At 57.3% G+C, this 12,318-nt stretch overlaps 1 protein-coding gene across 1 annotated transcript in view; it reads right to left on the bottom strand.

Annotated features, from left to right (window-relative positions):
* The window catches only part of adamtsl4 (ADAMTS-like 4), an 83,041-nt gene that overhangs the window by 4,072 nt on the left and 66,651 nt on the right, over positions 1-12,318 (bottom strand). The window contains exon 17 of the mRNA XM_063041648.1: positions 7,443-7,587. Within this exon, the coding sequence (XP_062897718.1) occupies positions 7,443-7,587 (145 nt within the window). The remainder of the gene's footprint in view (positions 1-7,442; positions 7,588-12,318) is intronic.

The following is a 12,318-nucleotide window of genomic DNA, read 5'->3' as shown; positions in this document are numbered from 1 at the left end:
AGGTGGGTAGTGAGGGAGATGATGAGGGTTAATACTGGAGGTGAGGTGGGCAGTGAGGGAGGTGATGGGGTTAATGCTGGAGGTGGGTGGGCAGTGAGGGAGGTGATGGGGTTAATACTGGAGGTGGGTGGGCAGTGAGGGAGGTGATGGGGTTAATGCTGGAGGTGGGTGGGCAGTGAGGGAGGTGATAGGGTTAATGCTGGAGGTGGGTGGGCAGTGAGGGAGGTGATGGGGTTAATGCTGGAGGTGGGGACCAGCAGTGAGGGAGGTGATGGGGTTAATGCTGGAGGTGGGTGGGCAGTGAGGGAGGTGATGGGGTTAATGCTGGAGGTGGGTGGGCAGTGAGGGAGGTGATGGGGTTATTGCTGGAGGTGGGGACCAGCAGTGAGGGAGGTGATGGGGGTTTATAGCAGAGGTGGTTGGGCAGTGAGGGAGGTGATGGGGGTTTATAGCAGAGGTGGTTGGGCAGTGAGGGAGGTGATGGGGTTAATGCTGGAGGTGGGTGGGCAGTGAGAGAGGTGATGGGGTTAATGCTGGAGGTGGGTGGGCAGTGAGGGAGGTGATGGAGTTAATGCTGGAGGTGGGGACCGGCAGTGAGGGAGGGAATGGGGTTAATGCTGGAGGTGGGTGGGCAGTGAGGGAGGTGATGGAGTTAATGCTGGAGGTGGGTGGGCAGTGAGAGAGGTGATGGGGTTAATGCTGGAGGTGGGTGGGCAGTGACGGAGTTGATGGGGTTAATGCTGGATGTGGGGACTGGCAGTGAGGGAGGTGATGGAGTTAATGCTGGAGGTAGGTGGGCAGTGAGGGAGGTGATGGGGGTTTATAGCAGAGGTGGGTGGGCAGTGAGGGAGGTGATGGGGTTAAAGCTTGAAGTGGGCAGTGAGGGAGGTGATGGGGTCAATGCCGGTGGTGGGGTGGGCAGTGAGGGCGGTGATGGGGTTAATGCTGGAGGTGGGTAGTGAGGGAGGTGATGGGGGTTAATACTGGAGGTGGGACTGGCACTGAGGGAAGTGATGGGGTTAATACTGGAGGTGGGCAGTGAGGGAGGTGATGGGGTTAATGCTGGAGGTGGACATTGAGGGAGGTGATGGGGTTAATGCCGGAGGTGGGGTGGGCAGTGAGGGCGGTGATGGGGTTAATGTTCGAGGTGGGGACTGGCACTGAGGGAGGTTATGGGGTTAATACTGGAGGTGGGCGGTGAGGGTGGTGATGAGGTTAATACTGGAGGTGGGTGGGCAGTGAGGGAGGTGATGGGGTTAATGCTGGAGGTGAGGTGGGCAGTGAGGGAGGTGATGGGGTTAATACTGGAGGTGGGTGGGCAGTGAGGGAGGTGATGGGGTTAATACTGGAGGTGGGTGGGCAGTGAGGGAGGTGATGGGGTTAATGCTGGAGGTGGGTGGGCAGTGAGGGAGGTGATAGGGTTAATGCTGGAGGTGGGTGGGCAGTGAGGGAGGTGATGGGGTTAATGCTGGAGGTGGGGACCAGCAGTGAGGGAGGTGATGGGGTTAATGCTGGAGGTGGGGACCAGCAGTGAGGGAGGTGATGGGGTTAATGCTGGAGGTGGAGACCGGCAGTGAGGGAGGTGATGGGGTTAATGCTGGATGTGGGGACTGGCAGTGAGGGAGGTGATGGGGTTAATGCTGGATGTGGGGACCGGCAGTGAGGGAGGTGATGGGGTTAATGCTGGAGGTGGTTGGGCAGTGAGGGAGGTGATGGGGTTAATGCTGGAGGTGGGTGGGCAGTGAGAGAGGTGATGGGGTTAATACTGGAGGTGGGCAGTGAGGGAGGTGATGGAGTTAATGCTGGAGGTGGGGACCGGCATTGAGGGAGGGAATGGGGTTAATGCTGGAGGTGGGTGGGCAGTGAGGGAGGTGATGCGGTTAATGCTGGATGTGGGGACCGGCAGTGAGGGAGGTGATGGGGTTAATGCTGGAGGTGGGGCGGGCAGTGAGGGAGGGAATGGGGTTAATGCTGGAGGTGGGTGGGCAGTGAGGGAGGTGATGGGGTTAATGCTGGAGGTGGGTAGGGCAGTGAGGGAGGTGATGGGGTTAATGCTGGAGGTGGGCAGTGAGGGAGGTGATGGGGTTAATGCTGGAGGTGGGCAGTGAGGGAGGTGATGGGGTTAATGCTGGAGGTGGGCAGTGAGGGAGGTGATGGGGTTAATGCTGGAGGTGGGTTGGGCAGTGAGGGAGGTGATGGGGGTTAATAGCAGAGGTGGGTGGGCAGTGAGGGAGTTGATGGGGTTAATGCTGGAGGTGGGCAGTGAGGGAGGTGATGGGGTTAATGCTGGAGGTGGGTGGGCAGTGAGGGAGGTGATGGGGTTAATGCTGGAGGTGGGTGGGCAGTGAGGGAGGTGATGGGGGTTAATGTTGGAGGTGGGTGGGCAGTGAGAGAGGTGATGGGGTTAATACTGGAGGTGGGCAGTGAGGGAGGTGATGGGGTTAATGCTGGAGGTGGGCAGTGAGGGAGGTGATGGGGTTAATACTGGAGGTGGGTGGGCAGTGAGGGAGGTGATGGGGTTAATACTGGAGGTGGGCAGTGAGGGAGGTGATGGGGTTAATGCTGGAGGTGGGCAGTGAGGGAGGTGATGGGGTTAATACTGGAGGTGGGTGGGCAGTGAGGGAGGTGATGGGGTTAATACTGGAGGTGGGCAGTGAGGGAGGTGATGGGGTTAATACTGGAGGTGGGCAGTGAGGGAGGTGATGGGGTTAATGCTGGAGGTGGGTGGGCAGTGAGGGATGTGATGGGGGTTAATACTGGAGGTGGGTGGGCAGTGAGGGAGGTGATGAGGTTAATACTGGAGGTGGGTGGGCAGTGAGGGAGGTGATGGGGGTTAATACTGGAGGTGGGGTGGGCAGTGAGGGCGGTGATGGGGTTAATGCTGGATGTGGGGACTGGCAGTGAGGGAGGTGATGGGGATAATGCTGGATGTGGGGACCGGCAGTGAGGGAGGTGATGGGGTTAATACTGGAGGTGGGTGGGCAGTGAGGGAGGTGATGGGGGTTAATGCTGGAGGTGGGGTGGGCAGTGAGGGAGGTGATGGGGTTAATGCTGGAGGTGGGACTGGCACTGAGGGAGGTGATGGGGTTAATACTGGAGGTGGGTGGGCAGTGAGGGAGGTGATGGGGGTTAATGCTGGAGGTGGGGTGGGCAGTGAGGGAGGTGATGGGGTTAATGCTGGAGGTGGGCAGTGAGGGAGGTGATGGGGTTAATACTGGAGGTGGGTGGGCAGTGAGGGAGGTGATGGGGGTTAATACTGGAGGTGGGTGGGCAGTGAGGGAGGTAATGGGGTTAATACTGGAGGTGGGCAGTGAGGGAGGTGATGGGGTTAATACTGGAGGTGGGCAGTGAGGGAGGTGATGGGGTTAATGCTGGAGGTGGGCAGTGAGGGAGGTGATGGGGTTAATACTGGAGGTGGGCAGTGAGGGAGGTGATGGGGTTAATGCTGGAGGTGGGTGGGCAGTGAGGGAGGTGATGGGGGTTAATACTGGAGGTGGGTGGGCAGTGAGGGAGGTGAGGTTAATACTGGAGGTGGGTGGGCAGTGAGGGAGGTGATGGGGGTTAATACTGGAGGTGGGGTGGGCAGTGAGGGCGGTGATGGGGTTAATGCTGGATGTGGGGACTAGCAGTGAGGGAGGTGATGGGGTTAATGCTGGATGTGGGGACCGGCAGTGAGGGAGGTGATGGGGTTAATGCTGGATGTGGGGACCGGCAGTGAGGGAGGTGATGGGGTTAATGCTGGAGGTGGGTGGGCAGTGAGGGAGGTGATGGGGTTAATACTGGAGGTGGGTGGGCAGTGAGGGAGGTGATGGGGTTAATGCTGGAGGTGGGTGGGCAGTGAGGGAGGTGATGGGGTTAATACTGGAGGTGGGTGGGCAGTGAGGGAGGTGATGAGGTTAATGCTGGAGGTGGAGTTGGCAGTGAGGGCGGTGATGGGGTTAATATGGAGGTGGGGACTGGCAGGGAGGGAGGTGATGGGGTTAATGCTGGAGGTGGGTGGGCATTTAGGGAGGTGATGGGGTTAATGCTGGAGGTGGACAGTGAGGGAGGTGATGGGGTTAATACTGGAGGTGGGTGGGCAGTGAGGGAGGTGCTGGGGTTAATACTGGAGGTGGGTGGGCAGTGAGGGAGGTGATGGGGGTTAATGCTGGAGGTGGGGTGGGCAGTGAGGGAGGTGATGGGGTTAATACTGGAGGTGGGTGGGCAGTGAGGGAGGTGATAGGGTTAATACTGGAGGTGGGCAGTGAGGGAGGTGATGGGGTTAATACTGGAGGTGGGCAGTGAGGGAGGTGATGGGGTTAATGCTGGAGGTGGGTGGGCAGTGAGGGATGTGATGGGGGTTAATACTGGAGGTGGGTGGGCAGTGAGGGAGGTGATGAGGTTAATACTGGAGGTGGGTGGGCAGTGAGGGAGGTGATGGGGGTTAATACTGGAGGTGGGGTGGGCAGTGAGGGCGGTGATGGGGTTAATGCTGGATGTGGGGACTGGCAGTGAGGGAGGTGATGGGGATAATGCTGGATGTGGGGACCGGCAGTGAGGGAGGTGATGGGGTTAATACTGGAGGTGGGTGGGCAGTGAGGGAGGTGATGGGGGTTAATGCTGGAGGTGGGGTGGGCAGTGAGGGAGGTGATGGGGTTAATGCTGGAGGTGGGACTGGCACTGAGGGAGGTGATGGGGTTAATACTGGAGGTGGGTGGGCAGTGAGGGAGGTGATGGGGGTTAATGCTGGAGGTGGGGTGGGCAGTGAGGGAGGTGATGGGGTTAATGCTGGAGGTGGGCAGTGAGGGAGGTGATGGGGTTAATACTGGAGGTGGGTGGGCAGTGAGGGAGGTGATGGGGGTTAATACTGGAGGTGGGTGGGCAGTGAGGGAGGTAATGGGGTTAATACTGGAGGTGGGCAGTGAGGGAGGTGATGGGGTTAATACTGGAGGTGGGCAGTGAGGGAGGTGATGGGGTTAATGCTGGAGGTGGGCAGTGAGGGAGGTGATGGGGTTAATACTGGAGGTGGGCAGTGAGGGAGGTGATGGGGTTAATGCTGGAGGTGGGTGGGCAGTGAGGGAGGTGATGGGGGTTAATACTGGAGGTGGGTGGGCAGTGAGGGAGGTGAGGTTAATACTGGAGGTGGGTGGGCAGTGAGGGAGGTGATGGGGGTTAATACTGGAGGTGGGGTGGGCAGTGAGGGCGGTGATGGGGTTAATGCTGGATGTGGGGACTAGCAGTGAGGGAGGTGATGGGGTTAATGCTGGATGTGGGGACCGGCAGTGAGGGAGGTGATGGGGTTAATGCTGGATGTGGGGACCGGCAGTGAGGGAGGTGATGGGGTTAATGCTGGAGGTGGGTGGGCAGTGAGGGAGGTGATGGGGTTAATACTGGAGGTGGGTGGGCAGTGAGGGAGGTGATGGGGTTAATGCTGGAGGTGGGTGGGCAGTGAGGGAGGTGATGGGGTTAATACTGGAGGTGGGTGGGCAGTGAGGGAGGTGATGAGGTTAATGCTGGAGGTGGAGTTGGCAGTGAGGGCGGTGATGGGGTTAATATGGAGGTGGGGACTGGCAGGGAGGGAGGTGATGGGGTTAATGCTGGAGGTGGGTGGGCATTTAGGGAGGTGATGGGGTTAATGCTGGAGGTGGACAGTGAGGGAGGTGATGGGGTTAATACTGGAGGTGGGTGGGCAGTGAGGGAGGTGCTGGGGTTAATACTGGAGGTGGGTGGGCAGTGAGGGAGGTGATGGGGGTTAATGCTGGAGGTGGGGTGGGCAGTGAGGGAGGTGATGGGGTTAATACTGGAGGTGGGTGGGCAGTGAGGGAGGTGATAGGGTTAATACTGGAGGTGGGCAGTGAGGGAGGTGATGGGGTTAATACTGGAGGTGGGTGAGCAGTGAGGGAGGTGATAGGGTTAATACTGGAGGTGGGCAGTGAGGGAGGTGATGGGGGTTAATGCTGGAGGTGGGGTGGGCAGTGACGGCAGTGATGGGGGTTAATACTGGAGGTGGGCAGTGAGGGAGGTGATGGGGTTAATACTGGAGGTGGGCAGTGAGGGAGGTGATGGGGTTAATACTGGAGGTGGGCTGTGAGGGAGGTGATGGGGTTAATGCTGGAGGTGGGCAGTGAGGGAGGTAATGGGGTTAATACTGGAGGTGGGTGGGCAGTGAGGGTGGTGATGGGGGTTAATGCTGGAGGTGGGTGGGCAGTGAGGGAGGTGATGGGGGTTAATACTGGAGGTGGGCAGTGAGGGAGGTGATGGGGTTAATACTGGAGGTGGGCAGTGAGGGAGGTGATGGGGTTAATACTGGAGGTGGGCAGTGAGGGAGGTGATGGGGTTAATGCTGGAGGTGGGCAGTGAGGGAGGTGATGGGGTTAATACTGGAGGTGGGTGGGCAGTGAGGGAGGTGATGGGGTTAATACTGGAGGTGGGTGGGCAGTGAGGGAGGTGATGGGGTTAATACCGGAGGTGGGCAGTGAGGGAGGTGATGGGGGTTAATGCTGGAGGTGGGCAGTGAGGGAGGTGATGGGGGTTAATGCTGGAGGTGGGCAGTGAGGGAGGTGATGGGGGTTAATACTGGAGGTGGGCAGTGAGGGAGGTGATGGGGTTAATACCGGAGGTGGGCAGTGAGGGAGGTGATGGGGTTAATACTGGAGGTGGGCAGTGAGGGAGGTGATGGGGGTTAATACTGGAGGTGGGCAGTGGGGGAGGTGATGGGGTTAATACTGGAGGTGGGCAGTGAGGGAGGTGATGGGGGTTAATACTGGAGGTGGGGTGGGCAGTGAGGGAGGTGATGGGGTTAATGCTGGAGGTGGGCAGTGAGAGAGGTGATGGGGTTAATACTGGAGGTGGGCAGTGAGGGAGGTGATGGGGGTTAATACTGGAGGTGGGTGGGCAGTGAGGGAGGTGATGGGGTTAATACTGGAGGTGGGTGGGCAGTGAGGGAGGTGATGGGGTTAATACCGGAGGTGGGCAGTGAGGGAGGTGATGGGGTTAATACTGGAGGTGGGCAGTGAGGGAGGTGATGGGGTTAATACTGGAGGTGGGGTGGGCAGTGTGAAGATGCTGGGGGTTGCCGTGGAGACGGCTGTACTATGGGTGAAGGCTGGCACGAGTGTGAAGGCCTCAGGGTGCGTTAAGACCAGGAATAGGGCCAAGAGCAGGGATGAGGCCCAGCCTCAGGGGCCGAGTGACCTACCCCCAGCAGTCTGCACCCGTCTGAATGTCCCAGCAGGAAGGCTTGACCATCGGCAAACGACCAGTGATGACAGTTCAGAAAGTGTCAGAGAAGTCAGTGGGTTGGGGGAGGTTGGGTCTTTGGTCATGGCAGAGGCTGGAATCATTGGTTGTCCCAACCATCAATCACACAAAGCCCCACTAATTACTAGGATCATGTTGCCCCACCGCCCCCCTCCCCTGGCACTCCAGTTATGCAGGGGACAGCTGGCCAGATGTTGACTCACCAAGTTCGGGCAGGCAGGGGTGAGTGTGACACACCCGCTGTTCCAGTGGCCTCTCCTGCTCCGGGCACTGGCTGCTCGGGTAACTGGCATCGTCCAGGCACCGCACCTCCCGCGTCTGCACTCCCCCTTGGCATGACTTGGAGCACTGCGGAACACAGGAGATGGCCATCAGTTCCCTCCCTCGGCACGACCCTCCCTCAGTATCGCCCTGTTTTTATATGAATAAAACTACTAAAGTTTATTTACACAACGATGCACAACATTAAGTATTTACTCGATAGTGAAATAAATTCAAATTAAAATGCGCTTATTATTATAAAACAGTCAATGTCCTGTGTGTGGGGGAGGGGGGGAACAGTACCATTGTGACCACATGTCCCTTCTCCCCGGACAGCCGGGCACAAACATATCTTTAGAAGAGGGGCAGGCAGTCGGCCCTGGCAGAGCCCTAGACACGTGAATGGCCACCTTGGCCAGGCCCAGGGTCAAGCCCACCAGCAGATCCCCCTCATGACCCATCCTCCTCCAGACTGGGGGTCTGTATATCCGGAGCGCGGGGTTGAAGCCCAACCCAAACCTGAGAAGCAGCCCCTTCCGGTCATCAAACAAGGGCTGCAAGCTCCCGTGTTCCTGAGAAGTCTCGTGCCTGACTCCTCCCGGCCACAGAATGGACAGGTGGACGGGATGTCACCGAACCTGCTTAAAGTCCTATTGCACAGTGCTGCCCCACACCTTCCACCCCAAGTCCCCAATGTCCAGAGGAAGGACCCTTGCATAGAGAGATATCCCCTGGTACCAGATCGGAACACAGACCGCCACGGCGAGTCTGGGCGGCAGACAAGGGCGAGGAAGTGAACGATGAGCAGGAGCAGTCTGTACAAGAATTGTCTTGGTGTGTCATGGAAAGAGGGGCACAGCGGGCACCCCGCGAAGCGGTTCATGTTATGTGGGACCCTCTCCAGTCGAGGTATCCCGAGGCCTGGGTCCAGTGAGCCATTCCAGCTGACCAAGCATTCGCACAGCCAGGACAACCCCACACACCCCCGAGCCCCCTCGACGACCACCGTGATAGGATGGGGACCAGTCCCCCTCGCAGCCAGAGCACCGACCCCCACCAGCGCAGGGGCACCCTGCCTGGATGAGACTCAACCCCATACCCTCAACAGCCCCCGGTAAAAGCCAGGCAGATCGCTCAGCTGATGCTGTCTGCTGGATGCCCCGTGTCTTCTGCAGGCGGTGTCCCCGGCGGGGAAAGAATGTCACCAGCACATGCCATCTCGAGGGTGGTCACCGTGCAGGTATCCCTGCAGGGTCGGAAGACTCAGGACTGCAGCGGAGACCCAATGCTTCCAGTTGCCCCTGAGGAAGTCCACCAGCCCCTGCTGGGTCCTGGAGACAAAAGCGGTGGGTGGGACTAAAGTAACCATATCATGGAGGCTGAGTTATTACCAGTGCCCTAATCTGGTATAAGACTGCACGAAGGAGCCCTGACCTGCATCCCAGCCGGGCAGAGATATCTCTCTCCGTCCTGCCAGTTCACCAGTCAAGCCTCCCTGCCGATCTTAGGTAGAGGAGGTGCATGGCGCCTCACACATAGGGTCTCAACCCCACAGGTAGGGAGTCCAGCTGCCACTGACCCACCAAAAGGCCTGCAAACTCCTCCCAGTTGACCCTTGCAGAGGACACGGCCCAGAAGATCACATCCTCTGCAAGTCAGCTGGGTGAGTGACCACGGGGAGAATGTTGTCGGTGTAAGCTGAGAGAACGACCTCCGTGTCTGGTTCACATAGAACCAAACCAGTTCACCTCTTACGGAGAAGGCACAGGAATGGCTTCCCGCAAAGAGAGTACATCCGCGCTGATATGGGGCACCCCCCGATGCAACACCCCCCCCCAAAGCACAGGGGCACTGTCAAGTACCCGTTCACCTTCACTAGGCACTCCACAGCAATGAACAACTGTCAGATACAGGCCACAAAGTGTGGCCCAAATCCTGACTCTTGCACAGTCCCAAGAAGGTACTGGTGGTCCACCCTGTCAAACATCTTCTCCTAGTCGAGGGAGAGAAAGGCGACTGACAGACCAGCTTCTCTGCGCTTGTAAATCAGATTCCAAATGAGCTGGATACTGTCCTGGGACCGTGTAGAACTGATCAGGGTGGACAACTTGAGCCGGCACAGACCCCAGACAGCTGGCCATTGCCCGGGCAAAGATGTGATACCCTGCTCTGAAGAAAGACACTGGGCGCCAATTCCTTAGGCAATGGAGATCCCTGTTCTTTGGCAGCAGGGTTGAAACTGCTCTGCACCAAGGGAGGGGCATCTCTCCCATCGCAATGCTCTCCCCCGATACCCCTGCACATTCAGCCCCTAGGATGACCCTGGAGGTCCGGAGGAATTCAACAAACCGTCCAGTCTAGGAGACTGCCTCTCTACAGCACAGGTCAGCTCCTTCTAAGATACCAGAGCATCTGGCTGGCTAACCTTTGGCGAGTCCTCCCACAGAGCCCGGCGGCAATTTCACTTCACAGGTCCGGTGAGAATGGAGCCTCATAAAAGGAATGGGCTTCTGTAATAATTCTCATCGGATCCGTGACGCAGGAGCCAGCAACTCCTCGAGCTGCCTGCGGACACCACTCCTCTTCTCGAGAGAGTAGAAGGGTGAGGCATGGTCTGGATCCAGCAGCATCTGGACCTGCGGCCTCACACAAGAACCTCGGGGCCTCTGAAGCTGTAGGTACTTCAGCGCCTCCTTCTTCCTCTGGTACACATCCCGGAGGGGTGGATTATCCATGGGTCGGCCCTAGCCGGGACTCCAAGTCGATCAGCTCCTTCTCAAGCTGATCGATCCAGAGACCACCGCTTAGTCAACCCACCAGCATACTCCTGGCAGAACAGCCTTGCCCACATCCCACCAGAGTCTCAGGGAAGGAAAAATCCCATTCTTCCTGCCAAGTCCTCCAAATCTGATGGAACAATCCCAGAACCAGCCGTCCCCCAGCAGCCGGTTGTTGAAAATGCCAGAGTGGGGACCCCACCCATGCAGACAGCGCATTGCGCTCTGCCCACACCGGGTGCTGGTCCGAGCACGCAACCGGACACATGGAGGCGGCCAACACCCGGGAGACGTGTGCCCTTGGAGGTGTATAGTTGATCGACCTGTGAGCCTCCAGCCCCTCTGTACCTCCTTGAGAAAGCAGAGGTCAGAGTAAAGGCTCCACCAGACTTCAACCAAGTCAGAGGATACAACCAACTCCCTTAACTTTCTTACCGATGCTCGACTATTCTGCAGACCAGTGCAATCCCTCTCCGAGAATGCAATTGAAATCACCTCCCAGGATAATGCACTCGCAGTGATCTATGGATCCCAACAACATGGACACATTTTGGAACTGGAGTGCCTGCGTGGGGCTGGGGCTGAGCACAGGAGGTACACATTCACAAAATCCATCAGTGCACCAACCTGGCACAGAGCGAGGTGACGCAGATGGCTTGGCACAAGTTTCACGAGATCAATAGATCTGGGGTTGAGAGGGTGAACAGCTTTAAGTTCCTCGGCACAAACATCACCGAGGATCTCACGTGGTCTGTACATATTGGCTGTGTGCCGAAAAAGGGACAACCATGCCTCTTTCACATCAGATGGTTGAGTAAGTTTGGTATGGGCCCCCAAATCCTAAAAACTTTCTACAGGGGCACAGTTGAGAGCATCCTGACTGGCTGCATCACTGCCTGGTATGGGAACTGTACTTCCCTCAATCGCAGGACCCTGCAGAGAGTGGTGCGGACAGCCCAGCGCATCTGTAGATGTGAACTTTCCACTATTCAGGATATTTACAGTGACAGGTGCATAAAAAAGGCCTGAAGGATCATTGGGGACCCGCGTCACCCCAACCACAAACTGTTCCAGTTACTACCATCCGGGAAACGGTACCGCAGCATAAAAGCCAGGACCAACAGGCTCCAGGACAGCTTCCTCTGCCAGGCCATCAGATTGATTAATGCTGTTACAATTGTATTTCTATGTTATATTGACTTTCCTGTTGTACATACTATTTATTATAAATTACCTTAAATTGCACATTGCACATTTAGATGGAGGCGTAATGTAAAGATTTTTACTCCTCCTGTATATGAAGGATGTAAGTTATAAAGTCAATTCAATTCAATTCAGCCTGCAATATGTCAGGCTGGAAAAAAAGGGGTCAACAAGATGACCACCCTGCAGGACCCCACCTCGCCAATCCAGGAGCCAGGAGGATTCATCTCCTGGAATGGTGCAGGTTTCCTGCTAGAAGCTCACTGTATATCTCCCATCCCAGAGGACAGAGAGATGATGGAATCTGCGAAGAGCCCTCCTATTGCCATGGACGCAACACTTAACTTCTTGACGCATCTTATTGAGACCCCTCACCAGAGCCCGAGGAAGGAGCTGAGCTCTCCTTCGAGCCGTCTCCCATCTTCACCCTGCAACCCTTCTCCAGGGACTCCAGGAGTCTCTTAAATTGGCCTCTCCTTACGGGCCATTTCAGCTCCCTTTCTCTTCTTTGGGAGGACAGGGCGAATAGAATGAACGGCCCCTTACGAAACCCGACCATCGGCCAGTGACCAACTTGGCCTTGGAAGCTTCCCTCTAGCAGTTCCTCACAAACTGCCGGATCTCCTCCACAGAGCTGGGCTGTGTGACTCAGTGCTGGAGTTGAGGAAGTCTGTCATCTCTGCTTGAAAAGGGTCCTCCTGTGTGCCTGTGCCTGTGGCGGGGTCCTCCTCTGCCCCTTCGCTGCATCCCACAGTCTCGTCACCCCTCCAAGCAGTCACCGTCTACACCCAACGTGTCTACCTCAGTCCTTGCCATGACCCCATCATGGGCACTACCC

The sequence above is a fragment of the Mobula hypostoma genome, chromosome 2, assembly GCF_963921235.1.
Source record: "Mobula hypostoma chromosome 2, sMobHyp1.1, whole genome shotgun sequence".
Classification (NCBI taxonomy): Eukaryota; Metazoa; Chordata; class Chondrichthyes; order Myliobatiformes; family Myliobatidae; genus Mobula; species Mobula hypostoma.
The sequence above is the reverse complement of the archived record's forward strand: the minus strand, read 5'-3'. Positions and strand labels throughout refer to the sequence as shown.